General features: G+C 40.0%; 2 protein-coding genes and 1 long non-coding RNA gene across 10 annotated transcripts in view; 1 reads left to right on the top strand and 2 right to left on the bottom strand.

The window, feature by feature from the left end:
- The window catches only part of LOC113632308 (uncharacterized), a 44,259-nt gene extending 40,036 nt beyond the window's left edge, over positions 1-4,223 (bottom strand). Inside the window, exon 1 of the long non-coding RNA XR_003437758.1 lies at positions 4,103-4,223. This is a non-coding gene — a long non-coding RNA (uncharacterized LOC113632308). The remainder of the gene's footprint in view (positions 1-4,102) is intronic.
- Positions 4,224-4,377: 154 nt separating this feature from the next.
- On the top strand, positions 4,378-10,339 carry ETFBKMT (electron transfer flavoprotein subunit beta lysine methyltransferase). Of its 2 annotated transcripts, XM_027129290.1 has the most exons (4): positions 4,378-4,476; positions 6,015-6,407; positions 8,597-8,727; positions 9,492-10,339. In XM_027129290.1, the coding sequence occupies exons 2-4, from the start codon at positions 6,082-6,084 to the stop codon at positions 9,833-9,835; spliced, it is 801 nt and encodes a 266-aa protein (XP_026985091.1). In that variant the 5' UTR covers positions 4,378-4,476; positions 6,015-6,081; the 3' UTR covers positions 9,836-10,339. The 2 variants fall into 2 exon arrangements, with proteins under 2 accessions (XP_026985091.1, XP_026985090.1); XM_027129289.1 differs by lacking the exon at positions 4,378-4,476 and having other exon boundaries at positions 4,485-6,407.
- Positions 10,340-12,194: 1,855 nt separating this feature from the next.
- AMN1 (antagonist of mitotic exit network 1 homolog) overlaps positions 12,195-16,669 on the bottom strand; it is a 65,727-nt gene continuing 61,252 nt past the window's right edge. For all 7 annotated transcript variants that reach the window (XM_027129291.1, XM_027129297.1, XM_027129293.1 and 4 more), the window contains one exon: positions 12,195-14,483. In XM_027129291.1, coding sequence (XP_026985092.1) covers positions 14,410-14,483 — 74 coding nt within the window. In that variant the 3' untranslated portion in view covers positions 12,195-14,409. The remainder of the gene's footprint in view (positions 14,484-16,669) is intronic.

Below are 16,669 nucleotides of genomic sequence, written 5' to 3'. Positions count from 1 at the left end.
AAAAATCTAGAAAATGCAAACTAATCTATAGTGACAGCAGATCAGCAGCTACCTGGGGATGGAGGGGATGTGGAGGACAGGAGGGAGAGATAACACAGGGCCCTGAATACGTTCAGTCTCTTGATTTTGGTGACAATTTCACGAGGGTATACACATAGCAAAACACCAAATTGTACACTTTAAATATGTGAAGTTTATTGTACGTAAGTTATACCTCAATAAAGCTGTTAAAAATAACATTTGGAAATGAGACACTGATATATAATATTTGTTAATTTCCTCCTTTATTTGCTTTCTCTTTCATTTAACAGAATTTATTGAGTGTCTTAACTGTGGCAGAAGGTAAAAGAGGAATGAGATGGTCTGCCTCTAAGCCCAGTAGAGGAGGCAGGCAGTGACAGTTCTGCATGGCGCTCTTGCTGGATATTGTAAGGAACGGCAGCAAGAAACGGAGGAGAGCTTAATCAAGCTTTATTTGGGTACGCTCCCGGGCGAGGTTCACTGGTTCGAGAGAAAGGGGCCAGAGAAGTCGCGCCCGGGTGAGGGTTTGGGCAGAATTTATAGGGGAAGAAGGGAAAGGGGTGTGGTGAATCCGGGAGGGCGCACAGAGTATTCCTTATTTGGTGGTCTTTTCGGCTATCGTGGCAGTATCTAGTGCCGGTTGCATCAGTCTTGGGACCGTTAGTTCCGCCCCTCGAAAGGCGGGAAGGCTGGGCCGGGTGGAAAGTCCCCAGGTCAGTTCCTGGAACTGGGTGGTCCAGAAAGTCCCCAGGTCAGTTCCTGGAACTGGGTGGTCCGGAAAGTTTCGGTCTGATGCAACCTGTGAGTCTGATTGCGTTCCCCTGCCTCGGGCCAGTTGGCCTTACAGATATATCTATAGGAAGCTAAGAAAATGTCAAGATCAGTGTGTGTGTAGGGGCCATTTCTGAGGGCCTTAACTCTGAGCTGCGTTCTGAAGGGTAAGGAGGTGGTTAGGGTCAGTGAGGAGAGGGTGTATGTGTGGTGGCCCCAGCAACTTTGTCTTAAGCAAGGCATGGAGTGAGAGGACAAGGGCTTGCCACAAGAAAGCAAAGTGTAGAGGAGGGGAGGGTTCTGAAACAAGGCAGGATGGGTAAGTAGGGACTGATTACCAAGAGCTTCGGAAGCTGTGATCAGGAATTCGGCTCTGATATTGAAGGCATGGGGAGCCAGAGAGGCTTTCAAGCAAGGAAGAATGAGATCAGATAGCACGGTCATTCAGGTCAAGTTGATAAAGAAAAAATGATATCTTTCCCTTAGATTGTCTCTCATTATGGTTAAGCAAGCATATTTAATTGCTCTCCAAGTCCTGCTAATGGCTTTTCCTGAGTCACGTTCAGATGTGTCCAATTCTTTCCATGCCCTCATCAGTGCTTGCTTGGGTTACCACCACATTCTTCAAGGGATGTCTCCTTCAATCCAACCTCTCTCTTTGATACCAGCAGCTTAAAACGGTTTTCTAAAACTCAAATCTGATCCCCTCACTCTTCGCTGAAAACCTGATCTTCAGCCTCCAGTCTGCGTCTTACCAGCACTAACTCCATAGTTCCAATAATGATAATCACAGCGTTTACGATATGCCAGGAACTGTGCTAAGCACTTTACTTTTTATCCCATTAAATCCTCCCAATACATTATTATTATCATCATTATTATTTTACAGAGGAGAACACTGATACTTAGTGTAGGGGAGGAAAAACTTTCCTTTACCCTCTTATGTTCAGTGTCTGGGATCTGCAAGTTAAACTGACAAAAGACAGATTAACAGGAGAAAAAAAACAGAGTTTACACATGCAGTGCATAGGCACATGAGAATTCAGTGATGAATAACTCATAGGGGGTGGTTAAAATTTTGTGTTTATATACCTAACTTAGTAGGTGTTGATGAAAAATTAATTAATAGTCAATCTAAAGAAGAAATAGAGGTTTTTTTCCGAGCCAACCTGAGGATTATAGCCCTGGAGACAGTCTTTCAGAAAACTCTGAGGACTGTTCCCCTAGTTAGAAGTCGAAAGCACATTTATATACATTTTTGAGACAAAGGATCGTTCATCAAAATGACACACTGACATTTTACATAACGTTAACCAGAGATATAAAGTCCAGACCTACATGTAGGAAGGGAGCGGCAGGTCACCATGACCCCTTACAGGATTAAGAAAAGAATGTTATCTTCTAAGGAGTTACATTGCTGGCGTCAGAAGAAGGGGAAAAAATGATCTTTATGGTTGAGCAGACATTCCTGCCTTTGAGGAGATCTGGTTAATGTATAATGTAGATGCATATTGCACATTAGGAAGAGCCCTGTCAGGAAGGGCATCTGCTATGCTTAAATTCTCTTGTCCTGCCTTAGAAAACATATATTTTATTTCATCATAGGTGATGGGGAAGGAGAGAAAGGGCACTTATGGGAGTGACTTTTTGTAAAGATAAATGTTTTTTTAGGAGAGTAGATAGGAGATATGATAGCCTTGAGACAATGTCTGTTTGGGTGTGGTGCCCACTTCTCAAGTCCAAGAAGATTAAAGTTGTTCTCAAGGAGGAGTTTTATGACAGTTGAGTTCTTTTGGGAGAGTCAGCTTTAGGCAGATAAGAGATTTCAGAAACTCTTTCGCTCAAAATAATTCTTGTGCCACAATGGCATATCCTAATCCCCTTCATTAGGAAGGTTTAATAATGTGCCCAAGGACATACAACTAATAAGTATAATTAAATAACTTGTTCAAAAAACGCTTAAAAACAAATTTGAGTATGGGGATAAATTATTTTTACTTGCACTTGCAAGAGTGTCCAGTTATTAGAGAATTGGCTCGTGTACAAAAATGTAGGCACATATTTAAAGGCAAAAATCACAAGGTCAGATGATAGCTCAATTGTTATCAGACAGTTGATGGGTCTGCTTTGTTGCATTTGGGTCAATTTTGATGAAAGCGAGACAGTTCTTTCAATTAAAAAGAACAAAAGGGCGGGACTTCCCTGGCAGTCCAGTGGTTAGGACCAGGCAGCTCCCAATGCAGGGGGCGCCGGTTGCGGAACTAAGATCATCTCGCATGAAAAGTGGCGTGACCAAAAACAAAAAACAAAAACACCACCAAACAATAGAAAAGAAAATCCACGTTTGTTTCTCAGGGCTTACAGTCTGTTTCTCTTGGCTTATCTGGTTTATCTTATCTTGTAGGAATGTAAGGCCTTTTTTTGGACTATGGAATGAAAGTTTCAGAAAAAACCATTTCAGCTGCACTATAGAGAATGGGATAGAGGAAGGCAGGATTGCAGAGAGACCAGTAGCAGGAATTCAAGCAAGCAATCATAAGGCAGAGGCAGGAGGGATGGAGAGAAGCAGATCGATTTTAAAACTATCACTGGGATAGAATACAGAAGCTGGTTAAAAACAATAATCCTTGATTTCCCTGGTGGCGCAGTGGTTAAGAATCTGCCTGCCAATACAGGGGACACGGGTTCGAGCCCTGGTCCGCGAAGATCACACATGCCGCAGAGCAACTAAGCGTGTGCGCCACAACTACTGAGCCTGCGAGCCACAACTACTGAAGCGCCCCGTGCCTAGAGCCCCTGCTCTGCAACAAGAGAAACCACCGCAATGAGAAGCCCGCGCACGGCAACAAAGAGTAGCCCCCCGCTCGCCGCAACGAGAGAAAGCCCATGCGCAGCAACAAGACCCAAGGCAGCCAAAAATAATGTGGCTTGATTGCTCATCCATTAAAAAAAAAAAATCCTTAGACAAATTGATTTTTCAACCGGGGGTGGGGAGTGGGGAGTGGGGGGTGGGCGGCATGCGGGATCTTAGTTCTCTGACCAAGGATGCAACCGCGCCTCCTGCAGTGCAAGCGTGTAGTCTTAACCACTGGACTGCCAGAGAAGTCCTTAGACAAACTGATCTTGAACATCTATTAAGAATTATTACTAGCAAGAGAATCAGTGAGTGTTATTGAAAGGAGAAGTTACAGTTGAAAAACAAAAAAGATTGTACGTGTAGGAAAATTATTATAAAAGGGATGACATATTATGATTTAATTCCAGTTGAATATAAGCGTCATTAAGGGTTTGTGCTGTCTATTTTGCTCACCGCTCTATGCCCAGTGCCTAGAAGTGTGATTGACACGAAGCAGATGATCCACGGCTTCAGAGTGGATTTTTTAGAAATCAGTATTTGACATTCCCTTATTTCCCAAATGAGGTCAGGGCGCCGGCTGATTTCGCACTTCCTGTCCCTTTAAGAAGCCCAGGTAAGGGAGAGAAAGTGCTGCCGGGAAGGAGGGCGGAGCAGGAGGGCGGGGCGGGGACGCAGGGCGGGGGTGGGGGTGCTGGGTGTTGGGGCCCGGCTCTGGGGGGGAGGTGGGACCCAGCGTGCAGTTGTAAAGAAGGCGCGAAAAGAGGCGCAAAGGCGAGTGACAGACCTGCCCTGTGCTTAGCTTCCCGGGACGGTGTTAGCACAGCCAGGTAAGGAGAAAAGGAGGACTGTGCTTGCCCCTTTAAGACTGACTCCCGTCCTCCTTCGAGGGAAGTTACGTGATAACACTTTGTAACTTGCCCCTTTAAACCTGTCTTCTCACCGTACCAGTTAATCCAGGTACCAAGTGTCCACCGCATAATCACATATTCATAACGGATGCTTCATTGGTGCTGGCGTGGGCGGGGCATCATCGGTCTGCATGACAGGGTGTCCAAAATCAATCATCTTGTATTTGCTCTGCTGTCTTTTCAAACCTTAGGCTCGTGAGATTCAAGGGCTGACCCAATCCTTCCCTACACGATTAGTCCAATGAGGTCAGGCCGTTAGAGACCCGTAGATTACAAGGAATAAACGTGGGCTGCACCCACTTAAGGTCTGTCCTTGGTTCACAGACAGACATTTTGCCCCTCCTCGTGTCTTGGTATTTTAACTAACTGCCCACGTTTAAAAGTGGGAGTTTATGGGTAAATAGCTGGATTGTTTTGAGAAATTGAAAGATCTGGCCACGTGTCCCCTGGCTGGGGACTGTTTTGAAATAGTTTCCAGTTTGCCACAGCCCTTCTGTGATCTAACAACCAGCCTGCATCACTCATTTATCACCAGTCTGGCCCTGGGTAGGCATTTGAGTTTGGGGCCCCTACTCTAAGTACTTGGGTGGATGTAAGACTATTTATATATTTATGCAGAACAGATCAGAGGTCCCAAACAACTGGGTGTATAATTTGTGCTTAAACTGCTCTTCCTCATTCTTATTTTTATCAAGGTGTCTTTCTATTAAGTCCAGGTTTGGTAAAGATGACTCATCAGAGGTATTTACAGAAAGAGATTTGGAAGTTGATATTCTTTTATTACAATTAAATCCATAGTTTTTTGTTTGTTTTGTTTTTGTTTGTTTTTAGGAAAACACCTGAATCTTGATTACATTGATGTTTTATGCTAGGACTATCTTTATTGAGCAGTCAGTATAATTTGTATATCTCTAACCACAGTTACAATTTGGCAATCTGCACAATCTTGGCTAGACTTCATAAAGGCAAGAACTGTGTTTGCCCTGATAATTGCTCTATTCCATCACTAGAATCTAAGCTTCCTGAAGATGGGGACTTTGTTAATTTTGTTCACAGTTGCCAAGCACAGTGCCTGCTTAAAGGGAAGTGATTTATTAAATGAATGAAAGAACTTTAAAGGTATACCTTATTTTATGTAAAAGGCGTGTTCCTGAGGATTCTCTCAAAATCAGATGCTTGTATATTTGTTGTTATAAGTTACTACAAAGGATTCTGTTGTGGAAAGGCATCTTTTAGAAGATTGGATTTTCCTAAATTAATGCACCAACGCTTTCACCTAAAATGAACTTGCACTTGTGCAGCATCTGCTACAGAGCTAACACTAACATTTTCTTACTATGCAATAGGATTTGGAAGTGTTGGTGAGCCTTGGAGTTTTCAGTATTATTTATGTTTTTAGAGGTCCAGAGATTCCAGTTGAGATCAGTTTGGCAGCCAGACCCTTATTCTTTCCCCAGGAAGGAGGAGGAGGAGCAGCTGTTATTAAGAGCAGCACCAACAAACCTGTGCTTTGGGACAGGACCGATGGCCTTGAGCCCAGGTTGGAGAGTGTTTACATCATTTGCCATGAACCGCTGTGGTGTCCTTCGGAAGGCTGTGAGAAGCAGCGGTTTTCCTTTGTTTCCCTGGGGCCACTGCCCCTGGAGGGAAACCGGAAGCTTTTTGGACCCTGAGATGAAAGCTTTCCTGGAGGAGAACACTGAAGTCACCAACCGTGGTAGCCTCACCCCTGAAATCCAGTTGCGGCTTTTGACCCCCAGATGCAAGTTCTGGTGGGAGAGAGCTGACCTGTGGCCCCACAGTGATCCTTACTGGGCAGTCTACTGGCCAGGAGGCCAAGCCCTGTCTAGGTACGGCCGTAAGTGAAGTGGGAACCTTTAGGGCTCCGCATATCCTTACTCTTTTCAGCCCCTTCCAATGCCTTGTTCTCCCTGCTCCTCACAGAAAACCAGAGTAAAACCCCAAATTCTTTTCTTAATTTAGAGCAGTTTAGGAAAAGTTTTGGGTTGCTTTGTTGCATAGCTTTACCTTCTGCTCCAAGCTTATCAAGGTGTTTCCCGATATATAGCTCTCTCCCCAAGAGAAATCCTAGGTCAGCTATCAAGACCCTAGGTAGCTGGTCATGATCCAGAAATCTCACACTGTTCTCAGGTTCATGGTTCATGATGCATGGTCCGTGCAGAGTTCCTCAGTGGAGCTTAAAGCCCCAGTCCTTCAGGTCGCCTGGTTTAATCCTGTAAATATTGCTCCTTAAACCTTACACTTCCTCCATCACTGCCTCTTCCCAGGCTCCCAAAGGATGAGGGATGTGAGTGATTGGGACATTACTCAGGTGAACTCTGGAGTTGCACCTGCATTAAAATTATTTTTTAAAAAATATTTATTTGGCTGCGCTCGGTCTTAGTTGTGGCATACGGGCTCTTAGTTGCGGCACTGCCTCTGCATTTTTAAGGTTCCCCCTTTCTAACTCCCCATACTGCAAAGGTCTTCTTTAGGACATTTTCTCACACATTCACACAGTGCTTTTTATTAAAACAGCCACTGAAACAAAGGCAAGAACTTATAGCATTTTAATCTAGTCTTTGCTCTTAGACTGGTAAATGATTTAATCTTTTTATGCCTTGAGGTTACAAAACTGAAAGGAAAAGGATAAGGACTTCTCTTTCACAGGAATGGTATGGTCTAGCAGAATTCAGGTTGTATATAGTTTTAAATGCAAAATAAATAAATGCAAACATAGAGCTTTTGGAGAATCCTAAGTTCTGGAAAGCTTTCCAATATCTAACAAGTCCAATATTCTGGCTGTTGTGTTGCCAAATTTTCAAGCTTTATTTACTTATATCATTAAAAAGAATACATTTTAAGTGATATCTATGCAAGTTGTTGTTTATCAACTCCAAATATAAGTGCCATCGAATTCCTTAAGAGACTTGTCTGAATCAGAGGTCACAAATAGGTGATCCACAGATGCATTTTCTTTGGCCTTTACTTGTAAACTTAAAAAAAAAAATCAGTTGCTAACATGTAAAACTTGAGGGATTGCATGTAAAAATTTATTTCGATTTGAAAGAAAAGAATCTCTGGGGAATTCCCAGGTCCACTGGTTAGGACTCAGTGCTTTCACTGCCTGGCCTGAGTTCAATCCCTGGTCGGGGAACTAAGACGGCACAAGCCACGAGGCAAGGCAAAAAAAAAAAAAAAAAGAATATCTGATAACACTGGATTTAAATCTCTGATAACACCCCATTTCTGTGGGGCAACAATTAGCTTAAGATGGGTAACAGCTGCCCCTTTAGACAGGGTACTACATCCCCACCTTGCCGTAGTTCCTTAGTCTTTTTTTGGCTTGCTGGATCTTAGTTCCCTGATGGGCCCTCAGCAGTGAAAGCGTTGAATGCTATCCACTGGACCGCCAGGGAATTCCCTCTGCTCTTCTTTATTATTACAATACTAAGGTCAAGTGTCAGTTGACATTTATTATTTCAGTGTTTTCCCATTCATCTTCACTTGCTTGGTAATTACTTAGCCCAGGTCCAAATTCTTTGGTTGAACTGGACTTTGATTGTACCTTACCAGAGAGGTCATTATAAAACAGTTCAAGCAGTAGGTAAAACCACTCTCTGTTGAACAATGAAAAGGAGACTGTGAATTTTGCATCTAGCTTACTGAGTCCTGACTTTAGCAGTATTTTGTCAGTCTGTGTTTTTGGTGCTTAGTAGTTTCTGGATCACAGTAAGTGCTCACTACTTCTAAAAAGTTGACTTGAAGAGCATGATTAGTCAGTTGTATGGAACTGCTCTTCACACCTGCCAAAGAGAAAGACCAAAATGACTAGGTCCTCTCTCTGCCACCTCTGCCCAGCTCTTAAGATTGACATTTTATCTCATTCTGGTCAGGCCAAACTTGCCAATGTTGGACCAAATTCTTCTGCTAAGTTTCACTATTTCTTTGTCCAGTCAATCCAAAGAAAAATTTTTGTACACCTCTTATTGACCTTCTTCTATCTTAGATAATGTTTTCCCTTTTCTTTCTAATTTAGGTATCTTTTGGATAATCCTGACGTTGTCAGAGGAAAATCTGTGTTAGATATTGGGAGTGGATGTGGAGCTACAGCTATCGCTGCTAAGATGAGTGGAGCTTTAACGATCTTGGCCAATGACATAGACCCTAGTAAGAATTTCACATTTTAAAATATTTGAAGCTCATCTTTTTTTCTTCCAGGATAAATATCTACAGATGCCTCAACCCATCATAGCCTAGCCCATTTCCATGTGAATCTTATAATCTGATATTGTGAACTTACTCAGTGGGACATTATCTGTGGGAATCCTGTGAGGCCTGAGTTGATGGTGCATTTTTCACAGGAGGACTTCTATTTGTGTCTGGCAGATATACCAAAGTGATACCAACCTGGGAGCACTTAACTGTTGGTCATTGCTGGGCTAGGCATTTCCTGAAATATGTAGGTAGTGTTTATTTGACCAAAACCCAAGTGAAGATAGGCCAGTGTCTTTGAGGGAGATTTTATTCCATTCGAACCCAAGTTGAGACAGGTAAGGTTTAATTTTATCTGATTTTCTTCTAGTCTTCCCTTTCACTGAGGATCTAGCCCTTGAGGAGCTTTATTGTGTATGGGGTCTCAGGTCCAACTTGTCATCCTGCTGCACAAGGCTTGTAGATCAGCAAATGTTCCTTAAAACCTCAACATTTCCAGGTGTTTGGTATTGTTTTATTTTCAGGATATTCATATATTTGAGAATTGCAGGAAATAGCTTATATTGGCATACACTTTAGGCTTCTTTACCTAAAAAAACAACTTTCAACAGAATGGGAAAAAAAAACATATTGTTGGAGATTTTCTAGATTATTTAAATTAATTAATAGGGAATTAAAACAACTTAGCATATACCAATTCACTATGTGCTTTTTTAAAGTTGCAGGAATGGCTATTACACTAAACTGTGAGTTGAACCAACTGAATCCTTTTCCCATTTTAACCAAAAACATGCTGGATTTGGAACAAGATACGTGGGACCTTGTTGTGCTTGGAGATATGTTCTATGATGAAGACCTTGCAGACAGTCTACATCAATGGCTGAAAAATTGCTTTTGGGTCTACAGAACTCGAGTACTGATTGGTGACCCTGGGCGACCCCAGTTCAGTGGACATAGCATTCAGCATCAACTGCACAAAGTAGCAGAATATTCACTTCCAGAGCCCACTAGGCAGGAGAACAACGGACTGACAACAAGCACGGTGTGGGAATTTCAGCCTTGAGCTGTTGAAGTACCTCCAATATGGATATAGCTATGTTTGGGTTTAACCCTAAAGACTGTCCAGTTCAAAGAAGGAAATTTGTGTTAAATGGCAAATCTTGTTTCCAAAATATGAAGGTTGAAGTTTTGTCACCCTTTGTCATGTAACTTGTTCTGCAGTAAGCCAAATATAGAAATCTCTATCTGTAATTTTTTTCTAGTTTTACTGCTATAGGAATATAATTATAGAAGGCAATATCCACATGTAATTCAAGTAGCTGAGAGGAATTAGATATTTTAGCAGAGTCTCTTTCTATAGTTGAGGACAACTGTGATGTATCTTTGAATTAAACAAAATAAAAAATACAGAATACTATATTTAAAAAAAATTGTCTGTTAAGATCAGAGATGCAGTTGGTATGGTACAGAATACAGTAAGTCCCCTACATACGAACCTTCAAGTTGTGAACTTTCGAAGATATTAAAGTGCCCCTGTATGCCAGCTGTTGTACTGTACTACCGTACTTTTCAAGGTACTCTACTGTAAGATTAAAAATGTTTTATTTTGTGTATGTTTTTTATGATTATTTGTGTGAAAAGTATTATAAACCTATTACAGTAGAGTACTGTATAGTTGATTGTGTTAGTTGGGTACCTAGGCTAACTTTGTTGGACCTACGAACCCACTCTCGTAATGGAACTCGTTCATATGTAGGGGACTTACTGTACATGGGCTTCAGAGTGAGGCCACTCTGTCACTTTCTAGTTGGGATTTTGGGCTAGTTAAGCTCTCTGAGCTTCCATTTCTTCACCTATAAAATAGTAATAAAATTTAATAAACTGCACCTCAAAGGGTTATTATAATAAAGTATAAAGTGTGTAATATAGGATAAGTACATAATAGGGCATCAATTAAGAAACACAGATAAAGATTTTAGAATTTCCTACATACTCAGTACTGTGATAGCCTCTTTATGGTTTACTAAGGTCAGTTAGAAATTGGTTATGCCACCACTACATGCCCCAGCTTGTCAGGATCTTATATATCAATAAGAACATTAGGACATAAATGAAAAACAATGTGAAGAATGTGTATAGTATACACTATGTAAAAAAGATGTATGTATATACCTACATATGAATGTATGTGTAAAGAATGCGTATTTACTTGTAGTAGATATAGAATATCCCTGGAAAGAAACTGGTAACAGTGGTTGTCTTCTGAGAGGGTACCAGGTGGCTGGTGGATGAGGGTGGTAGGGAGACCTAGTTCTTACTTTTGGGTCTTGTAATTTCGTACCGATTACCTGTATTATATTTCCTATTCTCCAATTTAAAACAAAACGTGACCACGATATATGTTACAGGTATAAAACGCAGCCTTGCGAATGTACCGTTGACGCTTGTACAACCTGGGCGTTAGGGGTGCTGACTACCCCACCCACCGCCTGGAGTTGAAAATCTATGTATAACTTTACAGTCCGCATCCAAGTTTCTGCATCCGGGGATGGATCGTGTAGTACTGTAGTATTTATTGAAACAAACCAAACAAAAACACATATAAGTGCAGTTCAAACCCATGTTGTTCAAGGGTCAGCTGTACTCTCGTGTTCTCATATACTAATTAGGAATTGTTTATGACACTTGCATTTTATGTTTTCTAACAATACACACCGCCAGTGGGATTAGGATACCAGGGAGACATGATCAGAGCTACAGTCATTCAAAAGAAATGTAGAGAAAGCAGTTAAGGGCAGGTTGTTGCTTAGGCAGGAAAACAGTATCATTAGGTGGGAGTTTTGGAGCTGGGTCACAGAGGATCTTGTGATCCTTGAACTCTGGAAGTCAGAGTTTATTACAACCCAATGAATCAACTCTTGTTGTATCCAATTTCCATTGGTCTACTGGGGCTTAATTATAAACTCAAAATTTTCATTCAGCATTGGTTAAAATCAATGGAAATGATAGGCTACAGTGGCATTGGATGGCATTTGAGAGGAAAGAGTTTTGTTGACATATTCTTTGAAAATTCAGGATAGTCTGCTGGGTATTGTCCTTCTCAGCAAGATAAGACAGAGAAAATTAAAGGAAATTATACTCTGGAGCACTGTTGGAAATCAGCTTGAAGAGGCCAAGAGTAGATTTAATTTTAAATATCTACATGGGACTTCCCCGGTGGTCCAGTGGTTGACAATCTGCCTTCCAATCCCTGGTTGAGGAACTAGGATCCCATATGCCGCAGGGCAGCTAAGCCCACGCATCACAACTAGAGAGAAGCCCAAGCGCCACAATGAAAAGCCTGAGCGCCGCAACAAAAGATCCCGCGTGCCGCAACTAAGACCCAACACAGCCAGAAATAAATATCTACAACACTGTTTCTGTTATCCTTTCTTAAGTATTTATGAGGAGGGTACAAGAAGGTCTTTGAGACGTCCAAATATTGCTTAAAATATTTTTAAATTGCCCATATATATAACAGTGATCCTTGAAATGACTTCATAGCATAACAAACATGTTTGTATTAAGACTGTTCACGTTTAAAGAGATTGATATAGTTGGATTAATTTCTACCATATTTATAACTGTTCCCTATTCGTTGCCTTTGTTGTTTCTTTTTTGTGTTCTACTTTTTCTGCCTTTTCTGGTTTTATCTTTTTTGTGTGTGCTGCGTCACATGGCTTGTGGGATCTTAGTTCCCTGACTAGGAATCACACCCCAGGCCCTCGGCGGTGAGAGCACAGAGTCCTTAACCACTGGATCACCAGGGAATTCCCCCTTTTCTGGTTTTAATTGAGGATTTTATGTGATTCCATCTTCTCTCCTCCCTTAGGAGGTCAGTTATATTTATTAAAAAAATTATTTTAGCAGTTGCCCTAGAGTTTGCAGTGTATATTTACAACTAATACAAGTCCATTTTGAAATAAACACTGTACTGCTTCATGATTTTCAGTTTGTTCAGCTTTTACCTTGTGAGGACAGGAGTGATGACATCTAATCCCTGTACGTCACAGACCAGAAACTTGAAGTGTGGGTATTACTTTTATTTATTTTCTTGTCTATTCATTCAACAAATATTTGGGTGCTTATTATGTACCAGACACTGTTCTAGGTATTGGAGATACAGCAGTGAAAAAAAGAGAAATAATTTGTCTTCATGAAGCTTATATACTAGGGTCGGGAGACAGATAACAAATAAAAAATAAAACATGTCAGATGGTGACAGGTGGAAAGGGGAAAAATAGAGTCTAGAGTGACAGGTAAGGGTGACAGGGATAGGTAGGATAGGGATGGGAGATCCAAATTTTAAACAGAGTGCCGAGAAACAGCTAAGGTAACTAGCAGTATAAAAAAAGAAGGTCAAGCTGCAAGCTGCTTTAGGATGATGAGTCCTTTATAGACTCTACAAACCTGATACCTTAGATCTTGAAACTAGTTTCCCCCAAAGCGGAAAAAGCTATTGACTTGGTTAGGTATTCAATATTAAATCTTACTGAATTTGTCTTCAGAAAAATTTCATAGATGGAACAGGCCTTACCCATTTTACACATATATACATATGTACCACCTTTGCAGTGGCAATATATGTTATCTACGCTATAAACATATCACATTTATAAAGTAGTTAGTAGTAAGGACAAGGAGTGGAGTTGAATATGTAAACCCTTCCTTCTAAACATATACAAGAAATCTACCATACCACACTTTCCCTGTTATTCACTACATCACAGTTAAAATAGGAAATCTTTAAGAAAAGTCCCACTGAGACAGGCTCATGGCACAGGGAATATGCTGAATTTGGGGGTAGTTTAAGCACAGTATACGTCAGAGAATTTTGTGATTATAGAGAGTAATACATTTCATTTGAAAACTAAGACCTGTGTGTTTATTTCACAATGTGAAACCAGTAGAGCTTCAGGATACAACCTCTGTGATGACATTTCGTGTTTACTCATTCTTACACATTCTTGACTGCAGTCTTTAAGGATGAAGGTTTGTAGATGAATAGCATGTATTTGGGAAAAGTAGCCATATTCAGTAACATTCATATGCTGAATGGCTAAGGTATATGATGTCCTGGATTATGACATTAAACTATTATATTTCTTTGTTTCATTGAAATAATAAATTCTGTGAAGAAGTTACAGGCCTGATGTTCAGCTTTGCTTTCTGGCCAGTGGACATTTAAATAATTTGGAAGGTAGCAGCCAAAAAATAGCTAGGTAGGTAATTAATGCTTTTAGAAATACCTTTACTTAGAATTCTCCTAATGTTTATCCATATTGGTAAATTTCTCTTACAGCAGCTCAAATATCTAGGTGGGAGAAGGAAATTTCCAGGGAAAACAGGTAATTTAAAACTTTGCTATTAAAGAAACAAACACAATACCCTCCCCAAATACATCAGAGGGCATGCTAGGATTGTCATTTCAAGAACAATCACTCCTCAAACAAACTTAGAAATAACAGCACTATTAAAATGTTTAAGAGCCTGGTTAACTTCAAAGCATAAATCATATTATTGGAAAGCCAATCTCTAGATCGTTGTTTCCTGGGAAAGTTGTATGAAGATCATAGCTTTGATAAGCTTCAATAAGCATCAATAGACAGTCCACGTCACTTGCTTTAGTTTGTTTGGGCCTACTAATTGCTCCAAGACTTCTCGTGAATGATCTACAAAAGAAAACAATGACAACATATTAATTCACAGTAATCAAAGATATTGAATGTGTCCTCATGTATAAACTGGGGATGACGATAACTATTATATCTCATAGGGTTATTTAAAGGATTAAATGAGATGATATATAAAGCATACTATAAGCTAAAAATACATTTAATTAGTGGTAACCATCACTGTTATTAGCTGCAGTAAACACATCATAGTAATACTTCTAAAAAACAGGTATTTACTGTTTTCTCTGTAATTTCATCTTAATTTCACCAACCAGAGAGTAATAGGGTTAAAGTTTCTCAGGGTCCTGGCAGGAAGTAGATGACACACTAAACTAGGGTGCTTGAACAGGTTTTAACTACAAAGGAGTGATTAAAGAAAACATGATTAAAGGAAGCCAACAGGTATGGTAAAACACCTTGGGAAGCTGCAACATGTCCATGAGGGTTAGGGGACAGAGTAGTTACTAAAACAGGACAACTTGACCTGTAGTTGAACATTTTTCCATGTCATATAATATTTATAAAACATGATTTTAAATAGATAACTATTACATGAATTCCTTGTAATTTAACCAATCTGTATGACTGGACATTTAGATGGTTTTCAATTATTCACAATATATAGCAGTGATTTTAATATAGTTTACATATCTTTTGCAAAGTCAGTTTTATAGTATGTTTTAATGCTTTTAATGTTTTAATGCAAAAATACTGCTAAAATTTTATTACTTTAAAAATTATTCAGGAGTTTAATAAACTTGTTCCATAGATACAACCTATGTTGTGTGTATAACATATCTCTAACCTAGTCTTGGGAAATTTCTAGTTTAGTCGTTCTCAGACTTAAAGATTTCGTAGACCACTAGGAAAAAAAGCAGGCCCAACGCATGGTTACTAAGTTTTATTTTAAGTAAAACAAAAATAAGCCAAAACATTAAAGATTTAGTGCAAGAAAGAGAACTAGAGAGTGTTTGGAAACAAGAAGTTATAGTTGTGAAAACAAAGGTTTACTTCAGCAGCTAATTTTTTTAAAAGCAGCTAAAAATATAACAAATGCAGTTTTCATTGTCATAAAAAATATCAGTTATTATAGAGGAAGTCTGTTATTACAGGAGATCTAGATTAAGGACAGGTTTCAAATAGGTTGAAAGTAAAAGGATGGAGAAAGATACATCATGCAGACAGCAACTGTAACAAAGCTGTAGTGGTTATACTAATAGAAAAGGGAGGAACACTTTGAAACTTATTCTATGAGGTCAGTATTACCTTGACACCAAAGCCAGACAAAAACATCACATACACAAAAAACAACAGACCAATATTTCTTATGAACATGTACTCAAAAATCCTCAATAAAACACAAGCGAACCCAATCTAGCAACACAGAAAGGGTTACATGCCATGATCAACTGGGATTTACCCCAGGAATGCAAGGTTAGTTTAACATCTGGAAATCAATTAATGTAGTACACTGTATTAGTTTCCTCTTGCTGCTGTAACAAATAACCACAACCTTAATGGCTTAAAAAAACACAAATGTATTACTGTACAGTTTTGAAGGTCAGAATTTCAAAATGGGCCTTCCTGGGCTAAAAGCAGGTATTAGGAGCTTAGCGTTCTTTTTGGAGGCTCTAGGGGAGAATCCACCTCCCTGACTCTTCCAGCTCCTAAAGGCTGCCACATTCCTTGAATTCCTCCATATTCAAAGTGAGCAACATTGGACAAAGTCTTTCTTATGCTGCCATCTCTATGGTTCTCCTTCTGTCTCCCTCTTCTACTTTTAAAGACCCTTATGATTACATTGGGCCCACCTGGGTAATCCAGGATAATCTCCCTATTTTAAGGTCAATATACTTGTAGGTTCTGAGCATTAGAACATGGACATCTTTGGGTGGGGGCATATTTCTGCCTATGGCACCCATATTAATAGAATAAAGGACAAAAACGACATGATCATTTCAATAGACACAGAAAAGGCATTTGATAAAATCCAACATTCATGATAAAAACATTCAACAAACCAGAAACAGAAAGGAACTTCCTCAACCTGATAAAGGGCATCTATGAAAAACCCACCACTAACATCATCCTTAATGGTGAGAGACTAAATAATTTCCCCCTAAGATCAGAAACAAAGATAAGGATTTCCCTGGGGCTTCCCTGGTGGCACAGTGGTTAAGAGT

This window comes from Aethalodelphis obliquidens, unplaced genomic scaffold, assembly GCF_003676395.1.
Source record: "Aethalodelphis obliquidens isolate GAN/ISIS:26980383/991018 unplaced genomic scaffold, ASM367639v1 scaffold36, whole genome shotgun sequence".
Taxonomy (NCBI): domain Eukaryota; kingdom Metazoa; phylum Chordata; class Mammalia; order Artiodactyla; family Delphinidae; genus Aethalodelphis; species Aethalodelphis obliquidens.
This window is presented reverse-complemented; position numbering and strand designations above follow the sequence as displayed.

What these genes read in the sequence shown, in the direction of transcription:
- ETFBKMT (XM_027129289.1), top strand. Translation starts at nt 5,947, where the DNA reads ATGTTTTTAGAGGTCCAGAGATTCCAGTTGAGATCAGTTTGGCAGCCA. An exon ending in GGAGGCCAAGCCCTGTCTAG is followed by an intron (nt 6,408 to 8,596) that starts GTACGGCCGTAA and finishes TTTCTAATTTAG; the next exon opens with GTATCTTTTGGATAATCCTG. An exon ending in GGCCAATGACATAGACCCTA is followed by an intron (nt 8,728 to 9,491) that starts GTAAGAATTTCA and finishes GCTTTTTTAAAG; the next exon opens with TTGCAGGAATGGCTATTACA.